A 19,918-nucleotide genomic window follows, 5' to 3' on the forward strand; every position below is an offset into this window, starting at 1 on the left:
CTCGGATCGGGTATCGTGCAGACTTTGAACTTACAAATATCGTATACAGACGATTTCGAATTCATAGAATCTTGCGCAGACGTTTCAGGACTTGAACCGAGGGAAAACAACTAGCTGAACTTGCGAGATTCGATGCCAACAACCACGAATTCGTGGGATCCGATACTGACGACCACAGACTCGTGGGATTCGATACGAATGCCATTGGGATTCATGGAATTTAACCCCGGCGATCCAGTTATCTTCGTGACTCGCTATTAAGATCCTAAAGACTTCGATCCGATCTCACGATCGATAGATTTTTCTTTTTTTTTTTCTTTATTTCTCGAATTCGTGGAATTCTAATTAAATCTAAATAAGCATTGTAAAATTCATTATCATCTCGATAATTTTGCATCATTTACGATTGAAAGAATAAAAGAAATCTTTATTTAACCTCCGTTTCTCAGTGTTTGTATTAAAATTTGATTTTACCTAAAAATCCTATTTGTCTATTTGTTAACCGATAATAGTTATTTATTTACAAATTTTTTAATCACATATTATCTCGAAATAATTATTCAATTAATCACTCGCTGGTTTAAAACACTTTCTTTGATAAATTGGGAGGATGTGAAAGGGGGAATTAAATTCTTTCCTCTATAATTAGCGTAATATCTGATGTAATACAGTTTCATGTTTCCATTTAATTCTATAGATGTGGGTGAAGTTAAGAAACTTATACGGGGGGAAAATTTCGAGGGGAAAAAAGGAAGAGAGAGAGGGATTGATTGACGGTTGGTGCGGCAAGAAAAAGAGGCACGATAAAAAGGCACATCCCCTTTAATGGAAGGATAAAGGGGGTGGAAGGCTGAAACGGAAATAAGACAAATTCCGATTGATCATTCGGGAGGACAGTCGGAGGAATAGAGAAGGGAAGAAAGTCGGATAATTGAATTATAGTCGAGCAATTGTCGAATTCTCGTAATAAAATGTGATAATCGATTAAATCGAAGGGAGGGGAAAAAAAAAGAAAAAAAATGGAACACGGAGGAAAAATAACGATAACTATTCTCCGTGAGAGATAAAATCAATAGAACGTAATTATTTTTATTAATTGTTTCCTCGGCTTGGTTAATTGAATATAATAAAAATTTACGAGCGTTCTGTCGATAAAAATGGATACAACCGATAGCCGCCATATTTCATCTCAAATAAATAGCAGAACAAATTAAAAACTTTCGTTTCGAAAGTTGCTGAAAATAACTGTCCTATTGCCAGTTACTTTAAACGTTGTTAAAATTATAAATGATGAATTTGAGGAATCGATATCTTTTTTTTTTATCACAGATTTTCGGATCTTATCGTAAAATTGTATCATTGTTTCATCAAAAAAATTCCTCTTTCATTAATTAATGAAACTTTAAATTATTAAAATAAAAATATCATGATAATCAGTTTCGATTAATCAGAGAATTGTTTTCTTAAAAATCCTATTTCTTGTTTATTTATGCATCTTTTCCAATTTGAAAACAATTACAATTTAATTTCAATTATAATTTAATTTCATTCAGCATAAATTTTTAAATATGCAACTTCTTTAATCGTCGTCTAATCTTTAATTGTTTAATATACTTTATCTTAATTGCTTCGTTGAACGATGTCATTTGATAACATCTAACATTCTGTTATCACGAAAAACGAAGAAATTCCTAAACTCGAACAAACTATGTAATAAAGACATTCCATTGAATTAGATTATCGTTTCCATCTTTTCAAATTAATCCTCTTTCTTTCTTAACGTGCTTATAAATGATTATGATACTAATTAAACTTGTATTTATTGAAGACAAATTGTTGCTTCTCAACTTATTTCTCAAATCTTACGAGAACTGGATGGAGAAACATCAATTTAGAAGTTTGAAAAGAAAAGAAAAATTTCAAACGGACTATATTTTAAAAATGTTTTAAAGAAATAGTTGAAGTATCGACTTTAATCTTTAAGCAGAGAATTCCAAGATTCCAAGACTTCTTTAACTAAGTTCTAATTAAAATTGCCACCTTCTCTTCAAATTTTAATTTTATTTTAATTTTATTTCACGATGCAAAATAAATAAATTCTTTGTGTAATTCAAAATACTGTATCTTATACAAAAATATGATATTTTTTTCATGAAAAAAAATATCATAGCACACTACAGTATCGAATAATCAAGTTGATTGTAAAGTGCGAATCGCAATTTCGCAATAATCGATAAGGTTGCGTTAATTAATTAGAGGAGATCCATCACAACGTCGTTCAAATGCAAATATCCTCGGTGCATAGGGTCATCGGTGTCTCAAAGTAAGTAATCTTGATAAATAATAAAACAGGAGGAGGAATCGAGAGAAGGACTGGCGAACGAACGGACATTTTCTTTAATTAATGAAAGGGAATAATTAAAGAAATGCGAATGTGCGGTGTATCGCTTCATTATTTAATTTTCCCTTTCATTAATCAACGAGCTAATTGCGCGCGAACCAATTTAATATTCGATCGGCCGGCCGAATTGGCACGAAACGCTACCAGTTGTAAACACAAGGATACCATTTACTCGATGATAAATTTTCAAACACTATAGATATTTATGGAATGTTTAGATGATTTAAAAAAGAAAAATAGATGTAAAATGACGAAAATAAGATTTAACATGTACAAAAGAAAAATAATTATACGAAAAATGTTCTATAATTGATCTAGAAAATAACTAGAAAATGTTTAATTAAATCCTGCAATCGATATCAAATTCTTCCAATAAATAGTATTAATGAAAAAAGTGATTGCTGGACATAATTAAATCATTTTTATTTTCTCTTTTATTTTATCAATTAATATATAAATTTACTAATATCATGAACTATATCATAGTAGCTATTGACCTATAACAATTAATTATCTAGCAAATAATATAATTGACTTATATTATATATATATATATATATATATAAATCACCTATAAATATCTTAATCTATTACAATTTGTAAAGAAAAAAATCCCCTGAATCCTATGAAAACTTTATTTGAAGAAGAAACTAACATCAAAAAAAGAAACTTTCCTTTATTATCAGAAAACCATTCTATTTTTTTTTCAATTCATAAATAAAATTCGCAAACAAAATTGACACTATCAATAATTTCAATTATCATCTCGCGTAGAATAGAAGGAGGGGGGGGAGAAAAAAGAGCGGGTGCGAATCAAAATGCAATTTCATCGTTACGTGGTATCGTCGATGAGTGTTTGCAAAGGGGGTGAAGCCCGGGTGGTGGAAAAAAAATTGGGCAGAGAATGATGCGCGCGAGATCGATCGACGTTCTGTGACACGTGCCAAGAATAATTGACTGTTAACACATCAATTGACGAGCGGAGTGACTGGCGGCAGTCTGTTGTTTCGAAAACACACCGAGACTGGTGGCCAATGGTGATCGACTCGTTACACAGAAATTGATACACTATTTCGTGAGAAAAAGGGATGATGGAATTATATCAGGTGTCGTGCGAGTTTCAAAAATCTTTCGAATCATTTAATTGTGTGAATTAAACGCGAATATTTAATTCTTCTTTTTTTTTAATTAATTAATTAAATATAGTTTAATTATTATACACTCTCGTTATTCGTAATATAATAGTGTCGAGAAATACTTGTCTGGTTACTTATACCCGTAATATATACGCGTTGCATAGTTGTATTTTATTGGTATACTTATTTTTAGAGTTTCATTAAAAGTTTTACACATGCACTGTAACTAAATCTTGTAATATAAGGTAGAATACAAGAGAATATATTTCAAACGAGAAAGGTAAAATTAAACTTACGTTTATGAGACAGAGTGGCACGAAAATAAACGTACCCTATACCATTCTCTTAGAAACCTGGATCTCCGCCAAAAATTCGAAATTTCTCTACTACAAAATAAAATAAAGTGAATTTATATTAATATAAAATAAAGTATAAATATAATATAATAATATTACAATTACATACGTGAAATAAATACAAAAAAAAAAATGTATATTTCAAAAATAAAATATATATTGAAATTTTTAAGACAATTTCCCATTATCGATATTTTTCATTTCCCCAGATATTCCCCATCAAATTCCCTAGATATTTTTCATTCCTATGTTTTCTATAATCCCAAACCTTTCCCGTGTCCAACCATTGTTCAAGTATCCAAAGAATTGAATTAAAAATAGAAGGAATAAATTAGCTGCGAAAATAATAGATTTGAAAATGATCGATTATGCATAAACGAATCATTGAATACTCTACTTACGAATTGGATAAACGCGATTCTTTCCCAGGATTTCGATCCTTTGATATTCCATCGTTACGTGCACGCGTTAAACGCAAAAGCAAACGCGCTTTTTGCATTGTTCGCGGCTCCTCCCCCCCGCCCAACCTGATTTTTATGTATTCTATCGTCGCAGCGCCGTCGCGTCGCCGGCAATCGGTGAATTACGCGAATTGAAAAACCGCCCGGGGGGTTTCATGAATCTCTCGATAATTTATCGATTAAGCCCTGCGCGGAATACGAAAGCCGGTTTCAGCGCGATTCCCTGCGGTGCTATAGCCGATTAAAATTCGCCTCACACTTGTCAGATTTCGTGTGCCCAACCACCCCGACGACCTAAAGCAAAGCAAACCGTGGGCTTTCGATCCACGAAATTTCGTAATCGCCTTTTAATTTCGCGCATCATCCTTTTATCTTTCGTTCCTCTGCAACTCTTCCCGCCGACTCTTGGCTCTCCGTATTGGCGGAACGATGGGAAAAATTTCCCATCGAATACACCCATTTTTTTCCACTCCGTTAAATCCTCTTAAAAACCCGAAAATCGTGGAAATTGATTCGATCGATTCGGCCGCACACAATTTTCGAAATCTGAAAAATTTTCCATGTTATTTTCGTTCGATTTATAAAGTATTTTAACATTTAAATGAGTCTCGTGAAGATCGATGTATGATATTAATGAAAATACGAAACTAATTGAAAACGTAAAATGAGATTTTTATTTAAATTATTAAATGTTACTAGATGTTGTCACTATTATTTGTTTCTTTTTTGTTTTTTGAAAAATACTTTGCACCATTATTCCTCCGAGATCTTGATTTATCTTTAAGAAATAAAAATTTAGGAAATCAATTAGAAAAATTTGGACGGCAATTTGTCGTTCTTTTTTAAGAAACACGTTTCACCGCCAATTCTTCCTAAGACTTTTCAACGAGCCATCGTCGTCCCTTTGTTATCACGACGAAACACGTCCGCTTCATCGTGTAAACCGAAGTTAAGCCGTTCACAAAGCGTATCTTCCGGTACGCTGAGAGCGGCGCCCACAAGGGATTCCAACCACTGGGAGAACGAAATTTCATTTCTCACCGGTGGAAGAATTCTTCCCAGCTGTGACATTGCGAAATCGAAAGCCGTTTGCCTCAAATTTCTTACCATAAGAGAATCTGGATATTGGTAAATCAAGTAGGAAAAGAATCAAGTTGTTCGATTTTATTTCTAAAATCGTTCTTCGTATTCTTTTATTTAACAACTCTTCTAATCCACAATTGTTGCTCGCTTCACCGTGTATGTATATTTTCTTAAAAAACATATTAAAAACAACGATTATTATATGGAATGGTTTATCAGATATTTTGTTTTATTTGTATTATTGAATGAGGAAAAATTGTTTCAGAAAGGATGTATTTTGATAATATTAGTTTCATTATAAATGAACGCTTGGATTAACGTTTTTTGTTTTAAAATAATATCATATATTTTTGCTATAGATATAATAATAATAATAATAATGAAAATCGAGTTAATAATGTACGTAAGTATATTAAAAATTTCTATCAAACTTGGAAAATTTAGACAATTTAATATATATGCAATAACGATTATTGCAAAAAAATATATAATAATATCGAGATATTCTGTCAGGTATAAAGAGACGATAAAAAACTATTCTTTTCCGCCTGTCGCCTACCGCAAGAAGTAATAGGGAGTTGCATTATTCCACGAACAATAAGGGACGCGGAAAATATACTCTGGGTAATCTAAGATAAGAGGATAGTGAAAAAGAATCTTGACTAGAAGGAGATTAATCGTAAGGATTACCGACTATAATCACGTAAAAATTATGGATATGAATAGCAGGACTATGAGAGAATAAAAGAGTAAAAGAAAATAAGATTAGATATTTTGAAATTGATAAAAATATACAAAAAGTGATTTATATTCATGCTTCTTATCACTTTGTGTAAATTTCTTTTGTGTAGATTTATATAATACTTTATTGCGCAAAATATTAATCAAAAATACTTTTTAATTATTAGACGAGTAAGAATTACGTAGATATTGTAAAGATTAAATTATTCGTATCATTGACTTGGAATAATAACATTTTCTAATTGGTAAGATTCAGATGTTGAAACATTTGAATCTCATATGGAGATATTATGATAGATCTAAACTCTCTATATATATTTTTTTTTAATTGAATAAGTTGATTCGCATAGTAATTTGAAAAATAAATTAGCAATTTATTCATAAAATATTTAAAGACTTATGAAAAAAATGAATTATACTCAAGACTTAAAGTAGTCTAATTCTATCCAAAAATCATAATTTATCCTAAAATTTGTATATTCTTGGGAGATAAATCGTTATAATATAAAGTTTTGATTTATCGGATATTTGAATTCCAGTGCATTTTTCCAGAAATTTACAATGTATATGAATATCTTGATCTACTTTACTGACTTGATCTCTCCAAGATATTTACTGTATTTGGAGTTCTAATTTTCTCCCATAGATGAAATCTACTTTGAGGTTATTGTCCCTATAAAATGACAATACTTTATTAACCGAAAGATTTAATATAATTGAATATTTTTATTTTTATAATGATATATATTATAATTGTACATTCTTTTTATTTATTCTCATACTTTTATAACTTATAAATTGTAAATCTTTTATACATATCTTATTCGCCATTTTATCTACGATTTCTCATCTACTTGAAATAACCTTATTTGTATTTATCCCATATTTTTTATCTACCCAAATACACAATTCACATTAAATAACAATTCCACGTAATAATTTTACTAATTTTACCACAATATTTAGCACATTTAATAGACAAAAGGGAAACAATTTAACCACTCACGTACAAACGAACAGAAAAGTTAACAAAGCAATATGGCGTCCACGTGGCGCTTGTATCGCCTAAGATAATATAATTCCGCATACAGATGAGCTTATTAAACGAAAATCCGCAGATGGAGCTATGGTATAAAGTACTGTCCATGCTCCTTGTCTGATCAGACACGCGATGGCGGGTCTTTGAACGGTTTTTGGTTCTTATGGCTTTTGCAGCGACACGAAAAACGTAAATTTTATAAAACGTTGTTTCGATTTTATCATAGCACACGTTTAAAAGTACTTACATAACGTAAGGTAATGATAATTTAACGGATGGCAAGTTTAATTTTTCAAGGAAATATTTCACATGATATGCCATGATGATAATTTTGCGCACTACTGTATTAGAATTTATTTATTGCTTAAACATGGGTGGTAATAAAATTTAAAAATGGATTTATGGATATCTGTGAATTAAATGTTTAAAAAAAAAATAAAAAAAATAAAATGAAAAACACTGAACAGTATGAATTTTTTCGCGTGCAGTATTTTATGGGTATTTGAAAAAAATTATTTAATGTTACACTCTATATAGATTCGAAATGGCCTCCGTGGAATGGAATGTTCAACATTCACCGGAGAAAAAAAACCTCAGACAATGCGCATTGTTAGCATACATGTGGGAAATTTAACAGCTGGTAAGAAGCGCGCGAAATTTTATAAATGTTTCGATTATATTTCTTCCAAGAGAATGTTTAATGATAGTTTTTTGTACGTTCAAAAATATTTATATTTCAAGCAAAGAAAATAATAAAGTATAAACTACATTTTGATTAAAATATAAAATGGATTAATCCAAAGTTTTATCATTTTTATGTATCCACTTTCTACTTCTTATTTCAACAAACAAAACATTCTTAATCATATCTTCTTTCAACAAAGTAATTGGCATAAAATTGAAATGAATTTGATTTTCTTTTTAAACTAAAAAATATATTAATAGAGCTAATTAGAATATTTATTTTTTTATTATTAGCAACAATGAACATTGTATAATGATTTCATATCATTTATAACAAAATAGATATACAATTTTTAATGGATTAAAATTTCTGCATGAAAATGATTAAACTGAAAAACAATTTAACATTCAAATTAAGATAATATCATGAAATTCTAAAAGATTAATAATAATAATTTTTCGGAAACCAATTTATTTTTAAATGTAAGATTCAATATTTCTCTCTTGAAGATTCTTTTTCGCAACCTGGAGGAGCTATACCTTTAGAGAAGGATATAAAATATTCAGTAAAGAAGTTTTTGAACGTTTCTTGAAACGTATTTGGAAGAACCCATGTTGTACAGCATATATAAGTATGCTTTTTCGAGGTATTATACAAATCCTTAATTCGAAGAAACTGTTTCATAAATTTCAAGCTTTAGCACTCGCCTCTTCTAATATAATAATTTACAACAGTCTCGAAAAAGATATTTTAAAATATTTTTTTCAATTTATTCGTAACATTTTATAATTTTATGCAATATGCAATCTTCACATGACTTCTTTTCTACATGACAATTATTTTCTAATCATTTATCTATCGAACAAGTGTTTTACAAATAATTTTTTAATTATAATATTAATAAAATATAATAATATCAATATTATAAAAATATTAATATAAAACTTACACATACAAAAATAAAATTACCTTAACACCATTTATCTTTATAAATAATTACCAACATTTTTATCTGATTGCGACGTCTCGTTCAATAATTAACCAACATTTCACTCTCGTCTTTTCAAAACTTTCAGAGTACATGTTTATCTCTAGTGATTTCTGTTTTTCGTGAAACTTTGTGCCGGAAGAACGAAGAAAAAGAAGCATCCAACTTGTTCGGTGGTCCAGATACCTAACGTCACTGTCGTTAAACAAGCTACCGAAATTATTTTCACTCCTTTTCCAAAGAACTTCAAACCAGTGAAATTATAAAAATAGCTGGGGCGCACAGGAAACAGTTGGTACTCATCCGTAAAATGTTTTTCGTGTTTTATTGATAATGCACGTTAAACAAATCGCGCACAAATAAAACTGAACTATAAATATATCAATCAAATATGGCAAAATTCTGTTCAAATACTGATATTTTAATAATAACTGATAAGATGGTTTGAAATTTTTGAAATAATAATGAGTGATATTTTTTACTTGTATTAATTAGTTAAAATTAATTAATTTGGTACGTTGTTATATGTTTTACGAGAATACAGTAAATTATGCAAAAGTAATTTTCATTCTCCATTTATTCTAAATGCTTTAGGAATAAAAATATTTGAATTTTCAAATAGATGTATATCTATTGAAAATTATCTAATTATCTGATAATTTATAATTATAAGAAGTATTAAAGTTTTAAAAACACAATTCAAAATCTGAATTTAATGATTTAATGATAGAAGAAATCGAATTTTATTTAATATAAATTTACTCAATTCTTTTCAGAACCAATATATTTATCATAAATGATTTTAAAAATATATATAAATATAGTTCTTTTATAAATTAGATTATAAATGAACAACTAATATGTTGATGAAAAAAATTTTGCAAAGGAAAAAGTTGAAATTATTTTAAAAATCTTCACTTGAATTATGTTTTCACTTTTTTTTCAAATATTCCGTACACTAACAATATAAAAATTGAATCAAATAAAATCTGTTAACATTTTTAATCAATAAGTTAAACAAAGAAGACAATAAAATTTAAATTAAATATTAAAATTGTCTCTTGAGCACAAATTTTATAGATCACATACGAAGAAGAAGATTAATAGGTTATACTAAATAGTGAAAGTAGAACAAAAATAAGATAAGAATTAAGGAATTAGCGCCATCTATAGAATATTATAGAATATAAAAAAGGAATAGAAAAATTAATCATCAACATTAAACGCCATCTCTTGAATAATTAAAATATCTTTCTAAAAGGACTCAAAAGATAACGCTTCTCAATTTTACCCTATTTTACCTACCTATTTTACCCTATTTTTGAAAAAATGTTTTTAATATTCAATAGATGGCGCTAATGACCAATTCTTACTGAATCTATTTTTTTCTTCATTTTATAATAGTTTCCAGCATTCAAAAGATGGCGTTGATTTCATAATTTCTAATCCTTGAATTTTAGATGATATTACAAAAAGTTATACCAAACATTTAATCTCTTTTTAGATATAATATATTTCTAATCTAATTAGATATTATAGATAAAGTATAATAATCAAATTATAAATTCGACACTAATGCTGAAGTCATTCTACTATAATTTGTATTTAAAATAAACCATATTTTCTACTAACGATCAAAGAAATTTCTTTCTTCACAATTGGTCATCATGAGAAAAACAAGAAATTTTAACTAGTTACTAGTAAACTTATTCTTTCTTAATAAATTGTAACTGAGAAAACGTGGTAAAAGTCATCAAAATGCAAGTACCTCCAATTTTTATGGAATTACCCCTGGAAGATCAGGTAATTAATAATCAAGTTATATTATGTATTTAAAACTCTATAAAATTATATATTCAAAATACAATTAGATACCTCAAATTTTTTATTATATTCTTTAAATGAAAATTATAGGTTATATTAAATTTTCTATTATTTTATTTATACATTTAAAAAAATATAAAGTCACAAAATATGATTATAAAAAAATTATATATATATATTAAATATAAATATTTTAAATTAATGATTTATTTTTAGGCACAAGAATTAAGGATATATTTTAAAAATTTGGGTGCTGAGATAAGTGAAGAAAAATCTCCTAAAGGTATAGAAGATGATTTACATAAAATAATTGGTGTTTGTGAAGCTTGTTTTAAAGAAGGAAATGAAAGTGAAATAGAAACAGTCTTAAATGATATTGTATCTATTATGATAGTGGTAAATATTTTATATTGTTAAATATTTCACATTATTTATGTTTCTCATATTATTAAATACAAATTTCTTCTAATGATATCAAATTAATTTTATATATTTTATTTTAGATTCCCACTGAACGAGCAGAAAATTTAATATTAGCATTTTGTGAGAAATTGACAAAAGCTCCTGGTTATAAACTTGGTCTAGTATGCTTAAAAGCGTAAGTTATATGAAAAATATTAATATCATTAATTTTTTGGTATCAAAATAAAATTTCAAATATTTTCAGATTATGGTTATTATTTCAATCTCTTCCTGATGATTCTCCAATGAGATATCATGTTTATTATCATTTAGTTCAAATTGCTCGCAATGTTGATCAAGTAAAAGCTGTATATGGTGGAATAGATCAATTAAAACAGCAGTTTGCATCACTTCCACCATCAAATGAACAAATGCAGAAATTACTTCGTTTACTTCATGAAGTACTTTTAAGTTGCAAACAAGGGTAAATAAAATTTTATTATAAAATACATTATTATTATGCAATATGAAATGAATATCTTTGTTATAGGGAACAAGCTGCTGCAGTAATGGTAGAACTCTTAGGCACATATACAGCAGAAAATGCTTCTGCAGCTAGAGAAGATGCACAACGTTGTATTTTAGCTGCATTAGTAGATCCAAATACATTTTTATTAGATCCACTTTTAGCATTAAAACCTGTAAGATTTTTGGAAGGAGAACTTATTCATGATTTACTTCTTGTCTTTGTACAAGATAAATTACCTGCATATTTGCATTTTTATCAACATCATAAAGAATTTGTAGAACATCAACTTGGTATGTATATGTTATATATGTGTATTTATCTTTGTATTTTATTCAATCAAAGTTCAATTTTGTTTATTGTATGATTTCAAGCAATCATAAGATTTTAATATTTATAAAATTTTGAATTATTTTTTAGTAAAAAAATCTGTGCAAAGTAATGATACAAAAAAATATTTCATATAAATTTAATTTAGTTTAGACATATTCTTACTTAGACTATAATGATTTGATATGATATACATATAGATCTATATTTTATATAGATTGATATATTATGCTAGATAAAAATATGGCATATATTAATTATATATTTATTATTAGGATTAAATCATGAACAAAATATGAAAAAAATGAGATTGTTAACATTTATGCAATTGGCAGAAACAAATCCTGAAATGTCATTTGATACAATTCAAGAAGAATTACAAATTAATGAAGATGAAGTAGAAAGTTTTATTATTGATGGTAAGTTATGTTATGTTATGCTTATAAATTTTATAACAATGCAATTAAAATATATATTAAATAATAAAAAAATAATTTTAAACAAATATATTTATAAAAAATATGCATTTATTATAAGGAATAAATATTCCCTATATAAATAAAAACAATCTCTAAATTTCATTATGAAAGTAGAGATAATATATATAGGGTATATTAATGAATTAGTACTGGCTTGGTAAAACTAAATTTACTAAGTTATCGAAATATTCAACATTTATATATTAAATTCTTTTTATGTAAATAAAAAGAAAATAAAATCAATTTTTTATATTTCAGTCTTGAAAACAAAACTTGTTAGGGCTCGTATGGATCAAGCTGGTCGTAAAGTTCTCATTTCAAGTACAATGCATAGAACATTTGGCAAACCACAATGGATGCAATTACGTGATTTACTTGCAGCATGGAAAGCAAATTTAACTGCTGTACAAGAAGGTATGAAATCTGTAGCTGCTGCACAAATGGAACTTGCTGGAAAAAATAAAACTTCTATCAATTATTGATGATGTTTAACTTACATATATTTCATTCAAATTTTTATATATAAATATTAATTGGAAATCAAAATTAATTAATCCTTTAATTCATAATTTTATCTGAATAAATATATAATAATATCGTATATTATACAGTATTATGTTTACAATTAAATTAATTACATAATTAAAAAACTAATAGTAAAAGATTATTTATAAAATTTATAATTCTATTATTTGGTAATTTATTTAAAACTTTATAATATATCATTTTCATATTTTTATTAAAAATTATGAGAATATTAATAAATTTCATAAATCTTAATAAAAAAATTTATAGATTATAGATTATATTATTTATAGTAAAAAAATTGATAATATTCATAAACTCTTCATTTTATAAACTTTTTTAATGTGCTTTTTTGTACATTTTTGTATATAAAATGTTTTAAAATTGAAATTTACCAATTTAATGTAAATAATCCTAAAATATAAATTTATTGGTAATAATTTAATTATCCATTTTTATTTCTTTCATACAGTAACATTTTATTTTTATTAATTTTTATATATGATTTCTGACATCTCTGGAGTATTTCTTATATTTTACAATTTGATCAATAGAACATTCATATATAATTTTATAACTGTGCATTACATGATTAAAAAAGCCACATAGGTTTTTGTACTAATTCACTTCATTGTTTCTAATCTATAATGTTGATCACACGATATTATTAATTGGTACAAAAATTATAAAGTCATAAAACTAATAATATAATTTTATAAAAAAAAAATAGCATAGTAAGTGATTTTGATAATAAATTCAAAATATAAAAATAAAGTAACATTTCTATTGAAATATTTATCATTTCGTTTTTATACAAAACGTACGTAAACAAAGTTTTATAAAAGTCTGTATAAAAAGTTCAAGTTTTAAACGAAATTTTAGTAGTAGTATGTTTTACATACATTTTTGCACATGCATGGATATATCATTTGAATCAATTTGAATATTTTCATTATTTTTAAAGATATCGAGAAATTCTGTTTACAAAAGTTATATATATACATACAAGAAAGACTATAATATTACAATAATAATCTATTTATATTTATATTAAAGAATTAATAAAAACTTCAAAATCACCATTAATTTTTTTTTAATTTATGCTTGTTATAATTTTTTATTCCTAGTAAATAAAAACTTATTAAATAACAGAATACATCGAGTCATCATAGTTTTGATAAATAAATAAATCATTTAAAAAGATATTTATGGATCTCAAAATCTTTGATAATCTTACAAAAAAATTATCATTATTATATTATAGTTTCCTTTGTACCACATAAATTTAAATTAAAAATAAGAAATATTCAAGATGATTATAGTTATTGTTCCACTTTGTATACACATATAAACAAAAATGTTTCTTAGAAACATAATATATATTATTTTATTATATAAATTTTTTGTTCATAATTAAATTGAATTGTTAATTAATCAAAAAATAAACATATTAATAGATATATCATAACATAATAAGCATAGAAATCTAAATTTTTTTTATGCAAATATTTCTAATTAGTATATTTATTTTTGATGAAGTAATTTATATATCACTATAGGAAAATATTGTTTCTTTGCCATAATTAGTTTAACAAAGTTAGTTTTTTTTATATTATAAAAAAAAAAATTTGTATAAAGAAATGACTTAGTATAATAAATCATTATATATGATATCAATATAATTTCCAATAGTATTTTGCTATTGAACTTAATAATCATACTAAGCGATTCTTATAATAAATTGTTTTTCTACATCTAATGATAATAACATATTGTAGAAATAATAATCATCATAATAAAATCATTCCATTATCTCAATTACTAATATGTAAGAAATTTTTTTTGCTTTTTCTTTTTTATAATTTTATTTTAGATATGGCATCATAAATTTCACATTGTCTTAATTTTTGAAATCTAAATTTTTTTACATTCTACATTATGATCTGTAACAAATATATAGCACATTTATATCTTTATAATATAGCCTCAAATTTATACAGGTATGAAATTTTTTTTTTTTTTTTTTTTTTTTTTTTTTTTTTTTTTTTTTTTTTTTTTTTTTTGTATAAACTCAACAAACTAACAAAGCTAAGATTTGAAATAATATTTTACCCTAAAATATTCAAAATATGCGAAATATTAATATTTCCATACATTTCTATGTTTATTCTGTCTATATCTTTGCTTACATTAACCTCTCATAGCATTGAAAGACAGTTATCAATAATAGGTACTTTATATGAATATTAAATTTTTAACTTAATTTTATTCTCTTTCTTCGAGACTATTGCAAAGTCAGATTTGAGTAGAGAAACGAGGACGTGGCAAATCTCCAAATACTGTATCACCATGAACACTTTTTGCTAGAGCTTTAATTGAAGCTCGAATATTATGTGGATCATGTGGATCTCTTGAAAGCTAAAACAACATAAATATTTATATACATATAATAAACACATTATATAAACACATAATCAAATATTAATTAACAAATATTATAGAATTACTTTATTATATTGTTAAAAAATTACATTAGCTATGATAATTAAAAAATTACATTTAGATTGTAAACAAAAATATATATTGCATACATATACCTGATCATCATCTTGATCTTGAACTGTTCTACGAACAAAGGATGGAAAAGATGGAACACTAACAGGTAATGATTTAGCTAATGTAGGATGCCCACCTCTTTGTCCTCTAGGCATATGAATACCTTCATCTTGACCTGAGTCTAAGTATAATGTAATTAACATTATCTATGTTTATATAATATATAAATTTATTAAATTATTATATATATATATATATTTATATAAATTATTTATATAAATTAAATGCTAACCATCTGTATCAGATCCCTCTTCTGAAGATTGAACTTGATCAGCATTTAGAGTATCTTCCATTCCTTCCAAAGGAAATAAAGCTTCTGTGTCAAAATTAGTTGGTTCCTTAGTATATATATATATTCTATCTTTCTTATCTATACTACCATTCTATAAAATATTAAAAAATTATATATTATGTAATATTATTTTAAAACAAAGTTTAAAATAATTAATAAGACATACAATAAGAGGATTAGAAGAATATTTAGCACCAGTTTCATGTTTAACATTAGAATTTGCAATGATTTTTGTTTCATTTGATACTATCTGTGATGTATTTACTGTATTTGTTGCAGAGGTAGTTAAACTGGTTGTAAAACTGTCTGGAGTTACAGGAGGAGTTTCTATATTATTTGTTAATCTAGTTATTTCTTCTCCTTTACAAATTAATCTGAAGTATATATGTATTATTTAAAAAATAAGTATAAAATCTAAAAATATAATATTAAATAAAAAAATAAGATTGTAATTATCAGATAAAACCTTGTCAATATTCTATGTTCATTATGTGCTCTTTCACGAAACTGTTCTAATAATTGATATTGTTCTGCTGTGAAAGCACGAATTTTATTCTCTATTTCAACAGATTGTCTTTGAACAGCTTCTTCAAGCTGTTGTTGAAGACCACCCAAAGCTACTTGTATATTATTAGGTAACTGCGACACTGAAGAAATGCAATAAAATATTTAATATTTATTGTATATAAAAAAATGAAATATATTATTTATTATCTATTATTTTTTATTATATTTTTAATTTAATCAATTTAATTAATCAATATGTATATAATTATTATTAAATTAATCCATGCTAAATAATCAATAATTTACCAGAAAATTTGTTAGGTTGTTGAAGATAATCCAATTCATCTAACGTATTATGAGCAATTACTATTCTAAATACTGAGCTATAATCTGGATTAGATCTTAATTTACTTATTTCTTCAGGTAAACTCTATAATAAAAAAAAAATATGATGTATTAAAATTCAAATAAAATATACATAAAAATAAAATAAATAAATAATTTAAAATAATTATATTTTTTATAAAAATTTTTTTTAAATTCTATAATAATTATATAATAATTCTATAATCTATAAATCTAATTATATTCTATAAATCTATAATAATTCTAAAATAATTTTATACTCACAAGAATATCAGTATTAATAAGAACTAAAGCAGCACCATAATCTCTATGCACAGCATGGGTATATATTGAACAATTATAACAACGATGAATAATCCATGATCCAATATTTCTTATTTCTACTAAACTTGGTTGTTCTTTAGTAATACCTTCAAGCTCTGATACTGTTGCAAGATTCTATTAAGAAAGGATAGATTAAGAAAAGAAATATTTTTAATAAAAAATCTACATTACTTTAGAATAATATATTATTTTTAATAAAATCTTATTTTTCTATTTGTTAAATATTCTGTAAAAAAAATGTTAAATATTCTGTAATGATTACTCTTGAAATATGAATTTTTTAAAATTAAATGTTTTATAAAAATGTATAGCAATTGTTTTAAAAAAATTTTTACCTGATGAAAAAAACTATCGTTTTGTTCTTCGAGTGTCAATTCAATATCGTTAATGTTGAACTTCTGCAGTTCAGTGCCCCTGGATTTTATGGACACGTTTAAACATTTACATGCGATGTGCATTTTACACAATCAGTATATAACGTTTTCTAAAAGAAACTTTAAAAACCAATACACCGTTTCACAATGCCGGGATTCATATATACATATATAGTTCATTCAATATTTTTCGTAACGTTTGAAATAAATTTCCAGAATTTTCTCTCGACTACTTTTGATTTTTAAAGTTAGAGCTAATTAAGACTTTCATAAATAATTAGAACAAAGCAATAAAAAACATAAAACAATAGTTTGACTTAAGAAGTAAATAGTTATAAAACCATAAATTTCGCGCTATTATTAAATTTCAAATATGTTGTTTTTGTTTAATTAAAGATTTTAAAGAGATATTTAATTTCAAAAAAAATAAGCACATAATATACACATTTAGATGCGTTGAATTCGTTTATTATTTGATTTATTTCGTAAATTAATTTATTGCTGTGACAGATTCACATACATAAAGCCAAGTAAACGAATTACTAAGCTCGTGGTCTGTCAAGTATATGTATTTGCGTCTGAGAGTTCTTTTTCACCATATAAAGAGATAGTTTTAAATATCAATATTCAAAATTTTTGTATAAATATTATAAAGTGATTCTTTATATTCGAATTAAGTAATAATTTTCTACATTTCTTGTTTTTAACACATGTATTTATAAATATTTTTCAAAATGTTCGAAATCTCTACTAAAAATAAACACTGATTTATAGGTATGTGCAGATGCGTACGTGATCACCCCAGACAAAAACATACTTGCTAGTCAATTGACCGACTTTGCCATATGATATAGGAATATAGAATTTAATAATGTAATATGAGTACAATCACAGACAAAATACAAAATAGATCTACTATCTTATGAAAGTTTGTGCTGTTTTATGTTGTTTTAAATTATCGATTATATAATAAATCAGTGTCATAAACTAAATACAAAATAATTCATTTTATTAAATTTTATATTCTATAATATTTTAAATTACTATTTATTAGAAAAAAAATATTACTAAATATTCTTTAATTAGAGTTACAAAATATTCTCTCTCAAATATTCTTAATTTTGATTGGTGTCAGCATTTTTCAAAAATAATAAATAATACTATTATCAACTTCCATGTTTGTTATATATGATTAATAAAAATTAATAAAAATATATACTATATTTTTTGTTAATAAAATAACTTTTTATATTATATAAATAAAGAATATATAAAATGTCTCGTTATTGATATAACTGAATTTTTCACGAAAAAGTAAGTAAAAAAAATTTTTCATTTAAAATTTTTAAATACATTAAATTTGATAAATTTTTAAAATCAAAATGAAATTAGTTAATTTTCAATTAAATATAAATGAACCATATGATTATTCAACATATGGAAATAATAAAAAATATATTTTATTAATTGAAGTCTTGTTTTTGCAATTGAATATTTATGTTTAATTATAATAATTTTTTTCAAATTCAATTTTTTTAAAAATTAATTTTTAAATGAAAAAAATTTATGTTATACTTTTTTTTGCTTATTTTTATATAAAGAATTATTTTCTATCGATAGTTCATTTGAGAATTAACCAATTTTTTTTTGTTAATATAATTTATTCGAAAATAAAACTTCAAATGAAAAAATTTTATTCTCTTTTATTTCTTTCTTTTTATTTTATCGATTTATTTTTTCTTAAAAAATAACTTTCTATTAGTTACATTAATTATATTAATAACGAAATAATCCATATATTCTTTATTTGTATAAATATATGAAAATATCACTTTATTAACAAAAAATATATTTGTAACAACATATTTTTATCAATTAATATAGTATCAATAACGAGATATCTTATATATGTTGTCAATATTTACAATAAATTTCAAAAAATAGAAATATAAATAATAATATAATAATATAAAGAGAAGAAATATATATATATATTGTACAATATAATTTTATTCCGAATTACTATGACTTAAGTTAAAATTTTTAAAATGTTTGCATTATTTTGATATGTATTGCTTAAAAAAAAAAAACATTTAATATTTAACGAACAATTACTTTAGTTGATAAGTTTAATTTGATAAAACAGAAATAAAGAAACCTTACTATATTTTATATATTTTTATATCTATACATTTATAACTATATTTTATTATATTTATTCTATTATTTATTCTATTATTGATATTATTTATTGATATTTTTTAACGATAAATTTTATTTCAAAACAGCAAATTGTTATTTTTTTTTTGTGTGTTTTTGTAATATTTTTTGAATTCATTAAGGAATTTATTAATTCAACAGTCATATATAAATTTAATATTTTTTAAACATATATAATTTATATATTTTAAGCATTTTTTTATAAATTATTAGAATATTACATAATAATATATTATTGATTTG

At 24.7% G+C, this 19,918-nt stretch overlaps 2 protein-coding genes and 1 non-coding gene across 3 annotated transcripts; 1 reads left to right on the plus strand and 2 right to left on the minus strand.

The window, feature by feature from the left end:
- Positions 1-9,611: 9,611 nt before the first annotated feature.
- Mir1006 (microRNA 1006) lies at positions 9,612-9,673 on the minus strand. The gene has a single exon (NR_034314.1). It is a non-coding gene; the product is annotated as a microRNA 1006 (primary transcript).
- An 868-nt stretch (positions 9,674-10,541) lies between these two features.
- Positions 10,542-12,997, plus strand: LOC409842 (eukaryotic translation initiation factor 3 subunit M). The gene is made up of 7 exons (XM_006559056.3): positions 10,542-10,693; positions 10,931-11,110; positions 11,218-11,312; positions 11,382-11,600; positions 11,667-11,935; positions 12,248-12,391; positions 12,710-12,997. The coding sequence occupies exons 1-7, from the start codon at positions 10,649-10,651 to the stop codon at positions 12,931-12,933; spliced, it is 1,176 nt and encodes a 391-aa protein (XP_006559119.1). The 5' UTR covers positions 10,542-10,648; the 3' UTR covers positions 12,934-12,997.
- A 1,898-nt stretch (positions 12,998-14,895) lies between these two features.
- On the minus strand, positions 14,896-18,418 carry LOC551512. The gene is made up of 8 exons (XM_006559055.3): positions 17,417-18,418; positions 17,022-17,195; positions 16,698-16,821; positions 16,351-16,531; positions 16,051-16,258; positions 15,825-15,975; positions 15,574-15,713; positions 14,896-15,394 (listed from the first exon to the last, which is right to left on the minus strand). Exons 1-8 carry the CDS (start codon positions 17,537-17,539, stop codon positions 15,272-15,274), a joined length of 1,224 nt encoding a protein of 407 aa, XP_006559118.2. The 5' UTR covers positions 17,540-18,418; the 3' UTR covers positions 14,896-15,271.
- Between the last annotated feature and the right edge of the window lie 1,500 nt (positions 18,419-19,918).

The sequence above is a fragment of the Apis mellifera genome, linkage group LG6 (genome assembly GCF_003254395.2).
Source record: "Apis mellifera strain DH4 linkage group LG6, Amel_HAv3.1, whole genome shotgun sequence".
NCBI lineage: Eukaryota > Metazoa > Arthropoda > Insecta > Hymenoptera > Apidae > Apis > Apis mellifera.